This window comes from Salmo salar, chromosome ssa06 (assembly GCF_905237065.1).
Source record: "Salmo salar chromosome ssa06, Ssal_v3.1, whole genome shotgun sequence".
NCBI lineage: Eukaryota > Metazoa > Chordata > Actinopteri > Salmoniformes > Salmonidae > Salmo > Salmo salar.
This window is the reverse complement of record NC_059447.1, coordinates 36,916,491-36,937,226: the sequence shown is the minus strand read 5'-3', so window position 1 is coordinate 36,937,226 and position 20,736 is coordinate 36,916,491. Positions and strand designations below refer to the sequence as shown.

General features: G+C 44.8%; 1 protein-coding gene across 3 annotated transcripts in view; it reads right to left on the bottom strand.

Annotated features, from left to right (window-relative positions):
* The window catches only part of LOC106607203 (collagen alpha-1(XI) chain), an 86,593-nt gene that overhangs the window by 12,376 nt on the left and 53,481 nt on the right, over positions 1–20,736 (bottom strand). For all 3 annotated transcript variants that reach the window (XM_014203915.2, XM_014203913.2, XM_014203916.2), the window contains 18 exons: positions 20,633–20,686; positions 20,203–20,256; positions 10,737–10,790; positions 10,498–10,605; positions 8,206–8,295; positions 7,801–7,854; positions 7,461–7,568; positions 7,006–7,113; positions 6,679–6,732; positions 4,556–4,609; positions 4,363–4,470; positions 4,149–4,202; positions 2,432–2,485; positions 1,138–1,245; positions 872–979; positions 645–698; positions 457–510; positions 112–165 (listed from right to left, as the gene is read on the bottom strand). In XM_014203915.2, the coding sequence (XP_014059390.2) occupies positions 112–165; positions 457–510; positions 645–698; positions 872–979; positions 1,138–1,245; positions 2,432–2,485; positions 4,149–4,202; positions 4,363–4,470; positions 4,556–4,609; positions 6,679–6,732; positions 7,006–7,113; positions 7,461–7,568; positions 7,801–7,854; positions 8,206–8,295; positions 10,498–10,605; positions 10,737–10,790; positions 20,203–20,256; positions 20,633–20,686 (1,332 nt within the window). The remainder of the gene's footprint in view (positions 1–111; positions 166–456; positions 511–644; positions 699–871; positions 980–1,137; positions 1,246–2,431; positions 2,486–4,148; positions 4,203–4,362; positions 4,471–4,555; positions 4,610–6,678; positions 6,733–7,005; positions 7,114–7,460; positions 7,569–7,800; positions 7,855–8,205; positions 8,296–10,497; positions 10,606–10,736; positions 10,791–20,202; positions 20,257–20,632; positions 20,687–20,736) is intronic.

Below are 20,736 nucleotides of genomic sequence, written 5' to 3'. Positions count from 1 at the left end.
CACACACACACGCACACACCCACACACGCACACACGCACACACGCACACACGCACGCACACACGCACACACGCACACACGCACACACACACACACACACATCAACACTCACCCTTCTCCCGGGGGGCCCAGAAGGGCCCGGTTCTCCAGAGGCTCCTGGGGGTCCCTGAGGACAGCAGACCAAAGGGTCAGAGTTGAAAAACACAACAACCACACACAGTCTCAAAGACAACAACCACACACAGTCTCAAAGACACAGGGAAGAAAGCACAGCATATCCATGAATAAGTCAAGCCTCTCTGTATGTGACAATGTACAAAGGCAATACTATATCTTTGGTATGCATACACTTTATGTATGTGATACTGTTGAATGAGCTCAGAGAACCTACACAGTTACACATGTTTATGCTGTTCGTATGAATTCCTGTGTGATGTAAATGCTGTACTGTACTTACGGCTTTTCCAGGATCACCGTTGTCTCCCTTTGCTCCCGGTCCACCGTCAACTCCCTGTTCCAACCAGAAACACACATTCAGAGGAGGAACAGAAGAATCAGTCATCTATTGCCGTCAATATTAGAAATGCAATTCAAAAACAGTACAAGGGGTTTTATATTACTTGGTTCTACGAGTGCTGTACTCACATTGATGCCTGCTTCTCCAGGGGGTCCAGAATCTCCTAGGAATCCAATGGGGCCCTACAGAGGACCGGGAGTGGTCAGTTACCAATGACTGTTAGTTACAGCCGCATCGCTTGAGCTGAATCTAATGCATTGGTCTGCCACCAACTCAAGAACCAGTTGGTAGAGGATGAGTGGCCTAAAGGACTAGTAGACTAGCAGATAAGTGGCCTACATAGAGATCTACTCACAGGGTTTCCTTTGGGTCCGTCCTCCCCTGGCATGCCTCTTACTCCTGCAGGTCCTGCTGCTCCGGAGGGGCCAGAGTCACCCTTCTCCCCCAGCTCCCCTTTACCACCCTGGGGACACCATACAATCATACAGTTAGTGGTTGAGACAGAGAGAAAGAGAGAAAGAGGGAGAGCAAGAGAGAGAGAGAGAGAGAGAGAGAGAGGGAGAGAGGGAGAGAGAGAGAGAGAGAGAGAGAGAGAGAGAGGTGAAGAAGAGGATGACTTACAGCAGCACCAGTGTCTCCAACTGGTCCCGGGTCCCCAGCCTCTCCATCCTCCCCCTTCTCTCCAACGATCCCAGGCTGGCCCACTCCACCAGGCTGGCCAGCAGTGCCCTGTTACAACACAACAGAACTGCTTGAACCACCACACTGACTAAAGGTGTCTTGTGTTGAGGTTGTTTTGTGTGTCTGCGGTTCTCTGTCAGGGTGCTGAGACAGCAGCTGCACCACCATCACTAGGAGAAAATATTGACTGTTGTCTGTGTGTGTGAGTTTCCTCTGTTGATGCGATCTGAGTAACAGAGTGTGGAGTCAGTCTCTCTGTGTCGGTCTGTGTCAATGTGGAAGTGTGTGCTGGCTGTCTCGAGAGAAAAACAGTGAAAGCATCTCTCGCTTTGGTAGAGTGAACAAATTGGAGCGTGTGAGTGAGTGGAAGACTATCCTGCATGCAGTGTAAGCCAGCTCTTCTATTTCCCACAAAGACTCAAAGCTTCTCTTTATCCATTTCTCTCTCACAACATCACCTGTATCAATCCATTTATGGATCGCTCCATCTCTACACCCTTCTATTTCCATGGCACCATATGAATCCGACCTAGGTTCAAATGGTATTCAACATCTTTCAAATAGTGCTTGATTGAGCTTGGATAGGAAACTAGAACCAATGGGATAGTCCCAAAAGTACAAACCCTGCCCATCTAGCACTCCAGGCAAATGCTGAAATAAAGTATGTGATCTATCAAATGATATTTGTACCCAGGTCTGATGTGACGATCTGAATCCGTACCGCTGAATCCATACAAGCATTTCACTACACCCACAATAACATCTGCTAAATATGTCTGTGTGACCAATACAATTTGATTGGATTTGATTTTTGACTATGTGTGTGTGTGTGTGTGTGTGGCGTGGCTTCTTTCCGTCTCTCTCTCGTGAATAATTGATTGGTGTGAGATGTTGAGGGGTTGGCCATTAATAGAGGTAAATATAACTTCCTCTCAGGGATGATTGTCTAATATTCCTTCATGATTTATAGAGCGGTAAATATAACTCCCTCTGAGGGATTACATTCTAATACCACTTAATAATTCACAGCTCCAAACTGGCAGAGGGTCTGGGAGAGGGAGAGGGGTGGGGTGGACCCTATTGGTGGGTGTGTTCTGATAGTCGGTAGTGTAGATTTGAGTAGAAGTGAGAGCTGCGCAAAATAGTATACCGTCTTGCAACGTAAACCAATCCAATACTGTAGCAAACCCGATGCATAGAAAGGTGGTCAGATAAGGTCAGAAATATACTGTACCTCTCCACCGATGGACCCCTGGGGGCCTCTGGGGCCATGTTGTCCCGGAGGGCCCTGAGGAGAAAATAAATCATTAGCTATTGGCTTGAGACAGCACATACATGCACAAGCACACGCAGACACACACACAGACACAAACATGCACACACCTCTATCCCAAAGGAAGTAGACTGTGTGACCCACCAGGCAGTTCCTCCCTGGGTACAGTGACTGTGCATGCTCGTCATTCAGTCTACTGAGGGCCTGGTGGCTGGTGCAACATATCCCCAGAACAGAACCAGCCTCTATGATCATTACCTCACTGACATGATGAAGACACCACGAGGACAAGTCATGACCCTCAATGACACATGAAAGGTTCTCTCTCTTTCTCTTTCTCCCTCCCTAACTCTCTATCTCCCTCTCTCTCTTTCGGTCTTTCACCCCCTCTCTCTGTACAGTATCTCCCTCTCGTTCTCTCCCTTCATCTCTCTCTCCCTCCCTCTATCCCCTCCTTCTCTCTCTCTCACTCTCTCTCTATATATAATGAGGAACCTCTAGTTCTCTCCAAGAACACATTATCAGGCTACAGGGGAAATGAGAGTGCTCTAGCCAGTCAGTGTGATGGGATTCTACCCCTCTGTGCACCTCAACATGGACAACAAGCTATTCATCCTAACTGTACTGACTGCTCCCTTCCAGTCCAGAGTTAATGGTTAGCTGTGTTTCACAAACACTGAAATCCCAATACAGTGAGAGACTGTACACACAGCACTAAGACAGACAGCCATACTCCAGACAGTACTACATCCACTACAGTAAACACATCCTATAATCCTGCTACTGGGGAGCTACGCGTGCATTAGAAGCTGCAATCCTGTGTACCACAGCATTCACATGGATGAGGCTTTCCCAGTGAGATCTCTCCTCCTTGCCCTCTCTCTCTATCCAACCCATATATTTCGTTCCCTCTCATCCGCTCCCTCTCTTTCTTTTTGTTCCCTCTTTTGTTTTTTTGTTCCGTTTTTTGACGCTTCCTTCCCCTCTCCCTAATCAGGCTGAGTGTGCTGTGGCGCTAGCTGTGTGTGTAGAATCTTATTTAGCATGTGTTCACGGTCTGTGGCGTTCTGAAATGACTGTCACAATAGAAGGAAGATGCTCATTAGACAGGCCTGGCTCAGGCTAATCTGATTAGCAGCTGTCACGCTGCAGTCTTCCTCCTCAAACCACCGCCCTCTCTCTCTCTCTCTCTCTCTCTCTTTCCCTATCCCTCGCTTTCTCTCTCCCTCCTTCACTCCACCGACTCTTCCTTTTCTCCCTCTCTCTCTCTCTCTCTCGCTCTCTCTCTCGCTCTCTCTCTCTCCATCCCTATCCCTTGCTTTCTCTCTCCCTCCTTCACTCAACTGACTCTTCCTCTTCTCCCTCTCACTCTCTCACTCTCTCTCTCTTCAGAGGAACTCCTTGTTACATTTAGACACAAAGCCCTAGTCCTCTCTGGATGTGTAGCTGGACGTGTCATGTCTGTTCTGTTCTGCTACGCTCCAGTCACTCTACACGGAGCCAGACTCTAGACACTGTCTCCAAGAAGGGTTTTACTTTAGTTAGGCTTTCTACCACAATGAAGATGAGAGACATACTTAAGGAATGATCTTTGGAGGGAGAGTCCAGTGAGGCTGCCAGGTCAACAATAGGACATAGGGAAATGATATCATTGTCCAATGGTATGTCCAGTACTCACCATCGTGCCCACGTGTCCACTGTCTCCCTTCTCTCCTGGGAGTCCTGGCATGCCCTGTAAAGACAGAGTATGGTTAGAGGCGCAGTAGTAGGGATACTGCAATGCTATCAGCTCTGTGCTGTTGATGAGAGATGGTACAGTCCACCTGTCAGCTATATGCTGGAGTAGAGAGATGGATGGTACAGTCCAACAGAGGGGTATCTCGTCTCCTCACCTGTAGTCCAGTGGGTCCTGTGGCCCCCTTGTGGCCTCTCGCTCCCTCGTCTCCCTTCGGCCCGTACATCCCCTGCTGGCCCCTCGGCCCCGGCTCCCCGTCCACACCCTGAAACACACACAGAGGTCAGTGCTGTACACACATACAGTACACACAAACACACAATAAAGACAGATACATTGAATAGACGTACCGGTAACCCTGGATGGCCAACAGGTCCCTGGATTCCAATAGGTCCTGAAGGGCCCTGAAGAAGAGACCGAGAAACAGAGGTGCTGTTGACAGTATACTGCAAATCAATCATACACTGTAGGAAAACACTGCTGTGTCGGGAGCTCAAAAAACACAACTACTGTGAAATTGCAGCTGTTGATTGTAGCTGTTTGTGATTGCTTGGCTTCTGAAAGTGTTAGACAATATTTTGAATAGTTTGATAGAGCTGCCAGGGCTAGCATAAGATAAAGTACATGAAGATGCACAGTGCATGCTAACTAGACCATGAAGAAAGGCTTATAATGCCTAAAGCTGAATATAACAGCTCACATACAGTAATATACTGTACAGTTAATTATAACGGCACATAATTATCTCAACGCTCAATTATAAACCCTTTCTCATTTATTGAGTCATTAATTTGAATTATCCTAGTGATAGCAGCTGGTGACAGGGGGAGGATACTGGCCGGTGCTTAATACTGTGATTGGTGATGTCATATCCTGTCAGGTGTGTAATACTGTGACCGGTGATGTCATATCCTGTCAGGTGTGTAATACTTTGACTGGTGATGTCATATCCTGTCAGGTGTGTATGCCGCATTCAAAACAACTGGGAGCTGGGAACTCGGAAACTTTCCAACCTGAAGATCACTGACATCACAATTTGACTTCGTTTTCTTTCTAATAATGCTGTGGCTTGTGATGTCATATCCTGTCAGGTGTGTAGAACTGTGGCTGGTGATGTCATATCCTGCCAGGTGTGTAGTACCAGAGCGGAAGAGGCGAAGCGCCCAAAATCCATCCGCATGAGATAAGCCCTTTTTTGTATGGAAGTCTATGAGAGAGTGTCGAATTATGTGAGGCTTATTTGATGTTGATGTTTAGGCTGTTACAAATGTACTGATATAAGTGGATGCATTTGGCATTTCGGCAAATTTGAGAAAAACAACTTAGTTGTGATTGTTGTTCACACTCGTATCTGCCTCTCATTGGCTAGAATGGTCCCAGCTGATCTCGCCTTCCTTCAATCACTGAGGACGTATTGTTAGAGTGGTCACTCGGCTATATTGTTAAGATTGGTAGTACTGTGGCTGGTGATGTCATATCCTGTCAGGTGTGTAGTACTATGGCTTGTGACGTCATATCCTGCCAGGTGAGTAATACCCAGAGATACTGGATATAATGACGAGATGCTTGTGTCTCCGCTCTAACAATGGGATTCATTGTCCACAGAGCGGAACAGCGGGCTGTCAAGCTCCCGCCTATTCCTCTCTTTGGATTGGTGGATACATCTTGTTAATTGAATACTTGTTTGAAACTGAGGTTTGGGATGTGGAACTGGAGACAAGTGGGAGTGGAGTTGCTGGGCAGGGGATAGAATGATGGTCAAAGATAAAAGTAAAAAATAAAGCTAGTTCGGTCCCCATTTTGACTTGGTGGGAGATCTGCCCACGTGCCCTTGGGCGGGGCCCTGGTTGCTCCTGTGGGTCACTCTAGACGGGAAACGGTTAGATGACTGAATGTAATGTAAATGTTGAACTGCTTCACTGCAGGTAGATTGAATGCTATAATATTCAATAAAAACAAATATACAAAAAGAATAATAATAATAATACTTGTTTGAATATTAGATGAGGAGTGTTGACATCAGCTGCCTGTATTCAATGGAGAGTAAGATGATAGTTTCATGAATATGAACAGTCTGTTCTCGAATTTCAACAGGGACAACTCTGATAAAGTGTTTTTTCTCAAAGCTGCCGGGATGGGACATGCGTCACACTTATAACAGCACATTCGTAACAACCGAAGCACTATGAAGCTTCTATTAGATCAAATAAGCCTCACGTATCAAAATATAAATGTATGTTTATCTTGACTAAATTCAAAACTTTCATTGCCCCCCACACAAAAACTCTTGACCTACTTAATAATTAAGGATCTGCTAAACATGGGCAAATTTGGGCCAGAGATAGGATCTTCCCCTCCCTCTCTCTGGTAGTACTGTGTCTGGTGATGTCATATCCTGTCAGGTGTGTAATACTGTGGCTTGTGAGGCTAAAAGACAGTGTTGTGATTGATATCTCTCCAGATGAAGACTCACAGATTCCCCTTTGTCTCCTTTACTGCCCTTCTGGCCTGGTCCTCCTGTCTCGCCCTGTAGACAACACAAACACACACAGACACAGACACACACACACGTTGCAGAGATATACAGACACACACATAGTAACCCATATACCTCCCACCCACACAGCATCAAGGCCACTAGGGGAGTGGACTCCATGGCCAATAAGGACAATAGATCAATTGACTAGCAATAGAAAACCCCAGCAGTGCTTCAGGCCTTGAGGGCCAGTAGTTGGATTCTCCTAAGTTGTCCCTCTACAGTGGTATGGTACCTACTGTAGAGAAATACAGGTGTAAGTACCTTGTCTCCGTCCTCTCCTGGAGGCCCCGCGGGGCCAGCAGCCCCAGGCAGCCCCACAGGCCCCTGCGCCCCGTCCTGTCCAGCTGGCCCGATGGGCCCCTTCTCTCCCTGGGGAACAGATGAATGAGGAAACACTGTTAGTCTAACCACCGCCATTATTCTAGTCTCATATTGCACAATGACATATTGATTAATAGATTACGCAGAGAGAGTGGAACATGCAGACACACACACACACACACACACACACACACACACACACACACACACACACACACACACACACACACAGGCGCGCGCGTAAACACTGATTATGACACATACAGTACAGAGGAACCCACACATGCTGTTTATTTCTCAGTAATGAGCAGTGAAGTTCGTATGTCCATTTAGAAATTGACACTAGCGTTGCATAACAAAAAAAAACGAATAAGGAAATGATGAAAGGTTCTTACTGGCTCGCCCTTTTCTCCCATTGGTCCTCCAGGGCCAACCCCACCGGAGCGTCCGGGCTGACCAATAGCACCAGCCGCTCCAGAAGGCCCTTTCTCCCCAGTGGCTCCCTGGGGAACGACAGGACAGGGGGAACAGAGAGGTAAGAGGACAACGTGACATGATTCACTCTTTCATTTAGTACACTGGTTATGATCTCCATGGTAACAGCCTCCCACTCTACATGTCCTTGTTGGCTACAGACCACATACGGACCAGGATTGGGGATGGAGGTGGAGATTAGGGGGGTACCATGGGGAAAATGGGAATTAAACAATTGCTACATGATGAAATCCAATTTACCACTGTTCCTGACAGACCGGTGGGTCCTTCTCCTCCTTTCAGTCCAGCAAGGCCCTAGAGAGAGGCAAGCACACAGAGGTGAACCAATCAGAGCCTTCATCACAGGAATTCCAACCAATCAGTTTCCATCCCACTGCCAGAGTATACAGTTATCAGATGGTCCACCATCAGTTAATTCAAGTAAAGGACTTAGGGTCAGTTTCCCAGACGAAGCCCACTCTTGGACTAAAAAGCAGCATGGTCAATGGAGAATCTCAATTAAAAAGCCAGGAAACTGGCCTTCAGTGATTTTCACATAAAACACTGGGCGCTATACAATACAGTAGTACTTTACATCAGTGCAGAATGTAATATGTCAGTAAGGTGAAGGTCAGGAGATGTGAGGTGGGTGTGTTAGCTCGTTACCATGGCTCCGGGGCTTCCCCTGCTCCCTCTGAAGCCTCGAAGCCCAGCAGGGCCACTCTTTCCTGGAGCTCCAGACGGACCCGGGTCTCCCTGGAAACCAGAACAGACAGAAAGAGAGAGAGAAAGAGAGAGAGAGAGAGAGAGAGAGAGAGAGAGAGAGAGAGAACAGATATGGAGGATTAGGTCTGAGTCTACCAGTAAGCTGACAACAGGCCTCTTTTTATTTTGGGATTTTTTTAAGGGGTGGATCAGCTTAATATTGCGGACAGATTGTTGCTTCCATCAATGTTATTGTCTGCATCATTTCCAATCCCCCATATATTTTTGGGGTAAATATATCCATATCCATACATACATACACATACCTACCCATATATATATATATATACACACTACCATTCAAAAGTGTGGGGTCACTTAGAAATATCCTTGATTTTGAAAGAAAAGCAAAAGAATTTGTCCATTAAAATAACATGAAATTGATCAGAAATACAGTGTAGACATTGTTAATGTTGTAAATGACTATTGTAGCTGGAAACGGTAGATTTTTTATGGAATATCTACATAGGCGTAAAGAGGCCCATTATCAGCAACCATCACTCCTGTGTTCCAATGGCATGTTGTATTAGCTAATCCAAGTTAATCATTTTAAAAGGCTAATTGATCATTAGAAAACCTTTTTGCAATTATTTTAGCACAGCTGAAAATTGTTGTCCTGATTAAAAAAGCTATAAAACTAACCTTCTTTAGACTAGTTGATTATCTGGAGCATCAGCATTTGTGGGTTCGACTACAGGCTCAAAATGGCCAGAAACAAATAAATAGCTGGCCTTCTAGGCAGAGTTCCTCTGTTCAGTGTCTGTGTTCTTTTGCCCATCTTAATCTTTTATTTTTATTGGCCAGTCTGAGATATGGCTTTTTCTTTGCAACTCTGCCTAGAAGGCCAGCATCCTGGAGTCACCTCTTCACTGCTGATGTTGAGACTGGTGTTTTGCGGGTACTATTTAATGAAGCTGCCAGTTAAGGACTTGTGAGGCGTCTGTTTCTCAAACTAGACACTCTAATGTACTTCTTGTTCAGCTGTGCACCGGGGCCTCCCACTCCTCTTTCTATTCTGGTTATAGCCAGTTTGCGCTGTTCTGTGAAGGGATTAGTACACAGCGTTGTATGAGATCTTCACTTCCTTGGCAATTTCTTGCATGGAATAGCCATCATTTCTCAGAACAAGAATAGACTGATGAGTTTCAGAAGAAATTCTTTGTTTCTGGCCATTTTGAGCCTGTAATCGAACCCACAAATGCTGACGCTCCAGATACTCAACTAGTCTAAAGAAGGCCAGTTTTATTGCTTCTTTAATCAGGACAACAGTTTTCAGCTGTGCTAACATAATTGAAAAAGGGTTTTCTAATGATGAATTAGCCTTTTGAAATGATAAACTTGGATTAGATAACACAACGTGCCATTGGAACAAAGGAGTGATGGTTGCTGATAATGGGCCTCTGTACACCTATGTAGATATTCCATAGAAAATCAGCCCTTTCCAGCTCCAATATTCATTTACAACATTAACAATGTCTACATTGTATTTCTGATCAATTTGATGTTATTTTATTGGGCAAAAAATTAGCTTTTCTTTCAAAAACAAGAACATTTCTAAGTGACCCCAAACTTTTGAACAGTAGTGTATATATACATAAACATTCATATATATACAAACATACACATACATATATGCCTACATACATATACACACTTTTTTTTTAGAATATACCTTTATTATTCCCCGCAAACCCTACCACCCCTCACCCAATTGGAGTAAACTAATAAACAATAACACTTTGGATTCTACTGCCGGCTTATACATACTATACACATTTTACAATAGTTATCTTTTGTTTGTTTTTAGTCCTTCCTCTATTTCTGATGTCCATCAAGTTTGATTTCTATTTGTAACTGCTATTTCACAGCAGGCCTCTTATGAGGTGATAAATCACAGAGTACAGTGCAACAGTCACATCACCTGAGAGGAACATCCATATTTTATGAGCGGTAATGTACAGAGCACAGTGAGGTATGGAATGAGAGATTTTTTTCTCCCCTTTATCAGTTTGGAAATTTGTGGGAAGGATCAATCCCACAAGGTGAGGTGACATATCTCGTTTCTGAGAGGGTCCTGGAGGAGACATGTATGATCTTCTATAGATTGCTTTTATGATGATAATAATGATAGTGTTGAAGATGATGATGCTGGTGGTGAAGATGATTCACTGAACATGAACACGACGGACTCACCTTGGATCCCTCCTTGCCTGCTGCTCCGGGTAAACCCGTCTCTCCAGGGGGTCCTGGTGACCCAGGGTGTCCTCTGTCGCCGTTAGGCCCAGTCTCACCAGATTTACCCTAACGACAACCACAGAGACAAAATAAGACAGGAGTTCTCAATACCCCACAGCTCTCATTTATAGGATTGATGTTCATTGTGTCACAAAATAACTACAAATGTAGTTCTAATCACTTATTGGATAACTCACCTGTGGTCCGATCACACCCGTTGGCCCATGTGGACCAGTCTTGCCTTGGAAGCCCTGAGAGAGGAGAGATGACAAGTGAGAAAACAGCAAGTGAAGCCGTGACCCAAAGCTAAGATCTGAGAGAGAAAGAGCCAGCCTGACAGAGAGAGAGAGAGAGAGAGAGAGAGCAGACAGAGAGAGAGAGAGAGAGAGAGAGAAGAGTCAGCCTAACAGAGAGAGAGAGAGAGAGAGCCAGCCTGACAGAGAGAGAGAGAGAGAGAGAAAGAGTCAGCCTGACAGAGAGAGAGAGAGAGAGAGAGAGAGAGAGAGAGAGAGAGAGTCAACCTGACAGAGAGAGAGAGAGAAAGAGAGAAAGAGAGAAGGAGAAAGAGAGAGAGAGTTATGATCCAGGAGAGAGACAGACAGAGAGAGAGTCATGCTCAACATGAGCTCCTGATATATTTCATATTTTTTTGTTTTTAGAATAAGATAAACACTCCAATCGAAAAAGAAATGATGACCAACAACTATTCATTCAGAATCGAAAAAAAGTAACTTTGCGCCTCAAGTTAAGAAGTTTTGACTCTAGCAAGCTAGCTACACAACAAAGACCTAGCCAGCAGACTAACAAGCTAGCCAGAAGAAATGAGCTAGAACAAACCTAGCAAGGGGAGTTAATACAACTACATCCCAAACTGAGTGAGTAAACCAACAAGGAGCACGGACTAACTTTAAACATATCTTCTGTTTTTTTGTGTGAAGATTTGTCACTCTTTTTGCTGGTTTTTGAACTAAATTAGAGCTAGCTAGCAACAGCAGCAGACAAACAAACCGGTTGCTATGGCAACGGGACAGCAGAACAGAGCAGCAGCAGGAGTAGTAGCAGAGCCCACGGGCACCATGTCCCCACTCCCACTCAGCGCTGAATCCATTCTCTACCCTCCAGAGGCCAAAAATGACACAACGAGGAAAGCTTTTAAATAGAAACTACTAAAGGGGAGGCAAGAAACCCCTTTCGCAGACCTCTTCAAAAACAGTGATGTGAGTAATTTCATCTTCCTCACTGACCAGCCAAATGCATGGCACTCAGCATTGTGCTCTCACTACCCATCCATAAAGAAAGAGAGAATCTGTAATGGGTGGAAGCTGAAAATCAAAGAGACAGACGACCCTGACAGCACCATGATAACAATCAACCTCTGGGACTGGGACTGTCATGGTGCCAGGTAACATCAGGCTGTTTGAAACAGACTGGGACTGTCATGGTGCCAGGTAACATCAGGCTGTTTGAAACAGACTGGGACTGTCATGGTGCCAGGTAACATCAGGCTGTTTGAAACATACTGGGACTGTCATGGTGCCAGGTAACATTAGGCTGTTTGAAACAGACTGGGACTGTCATGGTGCCAGGTAACATTAGGCTGTATGAAACAGACTGGGACTGTCATGGTGCCAGGTAACATCAGGCTGTTTGAAACAGACTGGGACTGTCATGGTGCCAGGTAACATTAGGCTGTATGAAACAGACTGGGACTGTCATGGTGCCAGGTAACATCAGGCTGTATGAAACAGACTGGGACTGTCATGGTGCCAGGTAACATCAGGCTGTTTGAAACAGACTGGGACTGTCATGGTGCCAGGTAACATCAGGCTGTATGAAACAGACTGGGACTGTCATGGTGCCAGGTAACATTAGGCTGTATGAAACAGACTGGGACTGTCATGGTGCCAGGTAACATCAGGCTGTTTGAAACAGACCGGGACTGTCATGGTGCCAGGTAACATTAGGCTGTTTGAAACATACTGGGACTGTCATGGTGCCAGGTAACATTAGGCTGTTTGAAACAGACTGGGACTGTCATGGTGCCAGGTAACATCAGGCTGTATGAAACAGACTGGGACTGTCATGGTGCCAGGTAACATTAGGCTGTATGAAACAGACTGGGACTGTCATGGTGCCAGGTAACATTAGGCTGTATGAAACAGACTGGGACTGTCATGGTGCCAGGTAACATCAGGCTGTTTGAAACAGACTGGGACTGTCATGGTGCCAGGTAACATTAGGCTGTTTGAAACAGACTTTCAGACCATTAAGGAGAGAGCGGAGAGAGAGAAGGACACCACCAGTGACTATCCCTCCCACAAGACAAACTCCACCAGCACCACCCTCACCCTTACTATCCCCACCCAAAAAGGCACATCCAGCACCTCTCTTCCCACCATGGCTGCCATGAGGGATAAGTTCACCAGACTGGAGGGGCAGGTGGTCCTTAGAGGAGCTCCTAACCAAGGTGTTAACATCAACCAGACAACCACACCTTAGAGGAGCTCCTAACCAAGGTGTTAACATCAACCAGACAACCACACCTTAGAGGAGCTCCTAACCAAGGTGTAAACATCAACCAGACATCTACACCTTAGAGGAGCTCCTAACCAAGGTGTTAACATCAACCAGACATCTACACCTTAGAGGAGCTCCTAACCAAGGTGTTAACAACAACCAGACATCTACACCTTAGAGGAGCTCCTAACCAAGGTGTTAACATCAACCAGACATCTACACCTTAGAGGAGCTCCTAACCAAGGTGTTAACATCAACCAGACCTTAGAGGAGCTCCTAACCAAGGTGTTAACATCAACCAGACCTTAGAGCTCCTACATTTAACATCAACCAAACCTTAGAGGAGCTCCTAACCAAGGTGTTAACATCAACCAGACATCTACACCTTAGAGGAGCTCCTAACCAAGGTGTTAACAACAACCAGACCTTAGAGGAGCTCCTAACCAAGGTGTTAACAACAACCACACCTTAGAGGAGCTCCTAACCAAGGTGTTAACATCAACCAGACATCCTCACCTTAGAGGAGCTCCTAACCAAGGTGTAAACATCAACCAGACCTTAGAGGAGCTCCTAACCAAGGTGTTAACATCAACCAGACATCCACACCTTAGAGGAGCTCCTAACCAAGGTGTAAACATCAACCAGACATCCTCACCTTAGAGGAGCTCCTAACCAAGGTGTAAACATCAACCAGACCTTAGAGGAGCTCCTAACCAAGGTGTTAACATCAACCAGACATCCACACCTTAGAGGAGCTCCTAACCAAGGTGTTAACATCAACCAGACATCCTCACCTTAGAGGAGCTCCTAACCAAGGTGCGGACAGAGCAGGACAGCAGCCTTGCAACACAGCTGAAAGAGGTTCAGCAAGAGAGAGACGGACTCAAGAGAGAGCTGGCTGATCTAACAAAGGAGGTGAGAGAGCTCCAAAAAGACAGGCAGAGCAGTAATAACGACCTGACCTCACTAAGAGAGGAGCTGCAGGAGAGAAAGAGAACAGAGGACAGGCTGCAGGAGAGAAAGAGAACAGAGGACAGGCTGCAGGAGAGAAAGAGAACAGAGGACAGGCTGCAGGAGAGAAAGAGAACAGAGGACAGGCTGCAGGAGAGAAAGAGAACAGAGGACAGGCTGCAGGAGAGAAAGAGAACAGAGGACAGGCTGCAGGAGAGAAAGAGAACAGAGGACAGGCTGCAGGTGAGAAAGAGAACAGAGGACAGGCTGCAGGAGAGAAAGAGAACAGAGGACAGGCTGCAGGAGAGAAAGAGAACAGAGGACAGGCTGCAGGAGAGAAAGAGAACAGAGGACAGGCTGCAGGAGAGAAAGAGAACAGAGGACAGGCTGCAGGAGCAGCTAGATCACCACTCTATGACCTGCCCTCACACAGCAGAGGAGCCCAGCTCAACCAGCCAGGCCTCCCCAGCCCTGCCTACTGCACCCCTCCTCGCCAGCCCACAGAACAGCCTCCCACTGACAGCGGCACTGGCACAGACCAGCCACACCCCAGCTCCAACACCCACCAGCTCCCCCTCTGCCCCCTCCAGTCCAGAAGAAACACTGGCTGACATCGTCCTGTTGATGGACTCAAATGGGAAGTTTGTTAAGGAGAATAAACTTTTCCCTAGACACAAAACGAGAGTGCCGTGGAGCTGCTTGATAAGGCCCATCTTGGGTCCCCAAGCCACATAATCATACACACCGGAAGCAACAACCTGCGTGCTCAGCAGGAGAGGGTGAAGACTTCACTACGGGGAGTGATTGAGAAGGCCTCCGCAATCTTCCCCAACTCAAGAATCGTGTTGTCAACCCTTCTACAGAGGAAGGACTTCCACCCTGCCACAATCCAAAGAATAAACGCCAGCCTCTCCCGGGACTGTGCCCTGCGACCCAATGTACACCTGGCCCACCATCCCACCCTCCATCTGGACTGTCTCTATGACCATGTTCACCTGTACAGGGAGACAGTCCCCATCCTTGCCAAGACTCTCAAGGACGTCGCTTTAAACCGCAGCCCGACCTCTCCACCCAGGAACAGCGGAGCAATCTCCACCCCACCGAGATCACCGAGACAACACCCCAGACCAGCACCCTGGACCCCCCAGCCACGACCACAGCACCACCAACCTCAATGCCCACCACAGCCCAGCTTCAGAGCCACCCAGATGAGGCCTCCCACCCCCCTGCCCCCCACCGCAGACCCACACTTGGAGGAGCCACAGCCCAGCAGGCAGAGCTACGCACAGGCTGTGAGAGGAGCAACGGGCCCAGCCCCCACCAACCAAATGAGTGACATTAAACAAATGCTGAGTCTACTATGCTCACATGTGATAGGCCGAGGGTCATGGTAAAATGAGCACAAGAACTCCACCATCCTCACACTACATCCACCCAAGTGGCATGACACAAATGCTATCTTAAATGATAAACACATCACATTTGCATAATACGAGTTTACGTTAATTGAAAAATCGAATAGTTATTGTTGGATTGTGAGTGTTTGTCTCATTTTGAAGGTAAAGACGAAAAAAAAAGTTATGAAATCTTTTTACGTTGCATGTTGGAATTTACAAGGTTTGAAGTCCTCTGCTTTTGGGCTAAAGAGCAGAAACCCAGACTTCCTGAAAGAAATTGATGATGTTGATATTGTAGTACTACAGGAAACATGGTGCAGAGGTGATGTTTCCACTGGCTGTCTACTAGGTTATAGGGAGATAATCCTACCATCCACTAAATTAAAAGGAATCACACAGGGCAGAGACTCAGGACAGGGCAGAGACTCGGGACAGGGCAGAGACTCAGGACAGGGCAGAGACTCAGGACAGGGCAGAGACTCAGGACAGGGCAGAGACTCATGGGGAATGCTAATATGGTATAAATCTGAACTAATTCATTCAATCAAATTGATCAAAACAGGAGAATTCTTTATCTGGTTAAAAACCAACAAGGAGGCTATCTTGACAGATAAAAACGTCTCCCTCTGTGCCATATACATTCCCCCCTCAGAGTCACCGTGCTTCAATGAAGAGAGTTTCTCCATTCTAGAGGGGGAAATTAGTCACTTTCAGGTCCAAGGCAACGTACTGGTCTGTGGAGACCTGAATGCCAGAACAGCAGAAGAACAAGACACTATTAACAGTCATGGGGATAAACACCTACCAGGAAGCAACAACCTTTCACTCCCCACATACCCCCACAGAAACAACTATGACAAAGTGAAAAACAAAAATGGAGTACAGCTCGTGAAGCTCTGTCGAACACTGGGTCTGTACATAGGCAATGGTTGGCAGCAGCACTGTAGACTACTTCCTCACCGACCTAAACCCAGAGTCTCTCAGAGCCTTCACAGTCAGCCCACTAACACCTCTCTCAGACCACAGTAAAATCACACTGTATCTGAGAAGAACCACCCAACCATGAAGCATCACGGCCCAATAAATGACATGGTACTAAACAGGCCTATAGATGGAGTGAAAACAGTACAGACATCTACCAAAAAGCAATTAGTAGCCAACAAATACAATCTCTCCTGGACAACGTTTTAGCCTTAACATTCTCCTTCAGCAATGAAGGTGTAAATTTGGCCGTTTGGAACATAAACTTTATATTTGACAAATTAGCCTCCTTGGCTAATTTAAAGAAGCATAAGAGCAAACCAGAAATAACAGATAATGAAAAATGGTTTGATAATGATTGCAAAAATCTAAGAAAGTAATTGAGAAATATATCTAATTAAAAACACAGAGAACCAGACAACAGAAATATGCGCCTTCAATATGGGGAAACACTGAAGCAATACAAACCCACCCTAAGAACAAAAAAGGAACAGCACATTAGAAATCAGCTGGATGGAATTGAGGAATCCATAGAATCAAACCACTTCTGGGACAATTGGAATAAATTAAACAAACCTCATCATGGGGAATTGGCTATCCAAAATGGGGATATGTGGAGAAATCACTTTGCAAACCTCTACAGCAATATAACAAAGTGCCCAGAACAAAAAGATATACAAGAAAAATTACAAATCCTTGAATCAGCAGTCCAAGACTATCAGAATCTTGTGGATACACCAATTACAGAAGAAGAATTATTAGAAAAACTATGCACTCTCCAACCCAAAAAGGCCTGTGGCGCTGATGGTATTTTAAATGAAATGATCTAATATACAGAGCACAAATTCAAATTGGCTCTACTCAAACTCTTCAACATTATCCTCACTGCAAGTATTTTCCCTGATATTTGGAACCGGGGATTGATCACATCAATCTATAAAAATGGAGACAAATGTGACCCAAATAATTACAGAGGAATTTGCGTTAACAGCAACTTGGGGAAAATTCTCTGCAGTATTATAAATAGCAGACTACATAATTTCCTTGACGAACACAACGTCCTGAGCAGAAGCCAGATTGGATTTCTAAAACATTATCGTACAACAGACCACATTTACACCCTCCACACTCTAATTGACAAACAAGTAAACCAAAACAAAGGCAAAATCTACTCGTGTTTAGTAGATTTGAAGAAAGCATTTGATTCAATTTGGCACAAAGGTCTTTTTTATAAACTAATAGAAAGTGGTATTGGAGGGAAAACATATGATGTTATTAAATCAATGACACTAAAAACAAATGTGTGGTTTTAATTGGCAACAAGCAAACAGACTTCTTCTCTCATGGACGGGGAGTGAAACAGGGCTGCCTAATAAGTCCAACCCTATTTAACATCTACATTAATGAATTGGCAAAAACATTAGAAGAATCGGCAGCACCTGGTATCACCCTTCACAACACTGAAATCAAGTGTCTGCTGTACGTATATGACCTGGTGCTGCTGTCTCCCACTAAAGAGGGGTTACAGCAGCACCTAGATTATCTTCACAGGTTCTGTCAGACCTGGGCTCTGACCGTTAACCTAAAAAAAAACAAATATAATGATATTCCAAAAAAGGTCCGGAAATAAGGATGACAAATATAAGTTCTATTTGGACACAGTTCTATTAGAACACACCAAAAACTACACATATCTAGGACTAAATATCAGCAACACAGGTAGCTTTCACATGGCTGTGAATGAACTGAGAGACAAATAAAGAAGAGCATTCTATGCCATTAAAAGGAACATCAAAATCGAAATTCCAATTAGAATCTGGCTCAAAATGTTCCAATCAGTTATAGAACCAATTGCTCTATATGGCAGTGAAGTATGGGGTCCAATCTCTAAAAATGAATTTACCAAATGGGACAAACATCCAATCGAAATACTGCATGCAGAGATTTGCAAGACTGTATTGCAAGTGCAAAGAAAAACTCCAAATAACGCATGTAGAGCAGAATTGGGCCAATACCCCCCTCCTCATTCGAATAGAAAAAAGAGCCATCAAATTTTACAACCATCTAAAAACAAGTGACCCCAAAACATTCCATCACACAGCTCTACAATGTCAAGAGATGAAACAAGAGAAGAGTCCCCACAGCCAGCTGGTTCTGAGGCTCAGTTCACAAACCGAAACCAACCCTATAGAGCCTCAGGACAGCACTTAGAAAATCTGGCCCAACCAAATCATCACAAAACAAAAAGAAAAATATATCACCTATTGGAAAGACACCACAAAAAATCTAAGTAAACTTCAATGCGTTCCAGCAGGTATATGTCTCTGGTCACCCCCAAAGCCAATTCCTCCTTTGGCCGCCTCTCCTTCCAGTTCTCTGCTGCCAATGACTAGAACGAACTACAAAAATCTCTGAAACTGGAAACACTTATCTCCCTCACTAGCTTTAAGCACCAGCTGTCAGAGCAGCTCACAGATCACTGCACCTGTACATAGCCCATCTATAAATAGCCCAAACAACTACCTCTTCCCTACTGTATTTATTTGTTTATTATTTATTTATTTTGCTCCATTGCACCCCAGTATTTCTACTTTGCACACTCATCTACTGTCAAATATACCATTCCATTGTTTTAATTGCTATATTGTATTTACTTCGCCACCATGGCCTATTTATTGCGTTTACCTCCCTTATCTCACCTCATTTGCTCACATTGTATACAGACTTATTTTTCTACTGTATTATTGACTGTATGTTTGTTTTACTCCATGTGTAACTCTGTGTTGTTATATGTGTCGAACTGCTTTGCTTTATCTTGGCCAGGTCGCAATTGTAAATGAGAACGTGTTCTCAACTTGCCTACCTGGTTAAATAAAGGTGAAATACATTTTTTTTTTAAACGCTATATGGCTCTAAACAGACAGTACATGGTGGCAGACTATCTGACCACTGTGACTGATAGAAAACTGAGGAAAACACTGACTAGGTAGACTCAGTGAGCATAGTCTGGCTATAGAGACAGGTCGTCACAGACAAACCTGGCTGCCCAGGGGAGAGGTAGAGACAGAGCTGCATTTCCTATTACACTGTGACAAATACTCAGACCTAAGATAATATTTCTTTCCCAAAATTATAATTCAATGCAAAGAATTTGAAACTATAAAAGATTAAGAAAAATCAAATATTTATTGGGTGAAAAGCCAAAATGTGCAGTTTTGGCAGCCAAATATGTGTCCTCCTGCCACAACCTGAGGGACAGCCAGTGAAAAGTGCAAAGTTATGTCGGTAATATTTCCCATCTTGTTTTGTTTTGTCTTTCATACCATGTCATGTGTCTTCTCAGTCATGTTGACACTGGTCTACTACCATTGCTTTAATGTATTGTTGTTCTGATTAATATTGTTGTTGTAGTTGTTGTTAATGGTAATCCCATGTCCACTACTACTATTATTATTGCTGTTGGTCCCACCATTTATTTATATATAAATATATATATATTTCATATATATATAAATATATATTTGTATTTTTCGATATGTATACTTTGACAATGTAAGTAATAATGAACTTGCCATGTCAGTAAAGTCAGTTGAATTGAATTGAGTTATTTATGGATAGGATTAGTAGTCTTCAGTATGTAGTCCACTCTAGCACTTCAGTAATTCAGCATCCAAGCCACAGCTTTTGTCTTGCTTGTTGTGGTGTTATTAGGGGTCTTGATGTATGTTGAAATCTATGTCCATATTTGGATGACGGCGAAAAAGTAACTAACAACCACATAATTCCTGGGTCATCACAGAATCTCAGTTTAACTCACTGGCTCCCCTCGCTGTCCTGGATGACCTGGTAGTCCGTCTTTTCCTACCGCTCCCTGAAAAATAATATTGCACTTTGGATTAGCATAGACACACATGCTCACTAGATAGAGATAAACAGTACAGACAGACACAACATAAGACTGGAATGAAAAACAGAAACATGTTAAACAATGCAGGGGCTCCCGAGTGGCTCCCCTTACTACAGACCCTGGTTCGTTTCCAGGCGGTATAACAACCGGCCGTGATTGGGAGTCCCATAGGGAGGCGCACAATTGGCCCAGCGTCGTCCAGGTTAGGGATTGGCCGGGGTAGGCCGTCATTGTAAATAAGAATTTGTTCTGAACTAACTTGCCTTGTTAAATAAAGGTTAAATAAAAAATTTAAACAAAATAAAGAAAAGCTGCTTGTCATTTGACACATCACACTTACATTAGGTCCCTTAGGTCCTGCCTCGCCGTTCCTTCCCTGTGGTCCTTGGGGTCCCTGTACGATCAACCAGACAACACAAAGACTCAATCCAGTTGACTATCTTT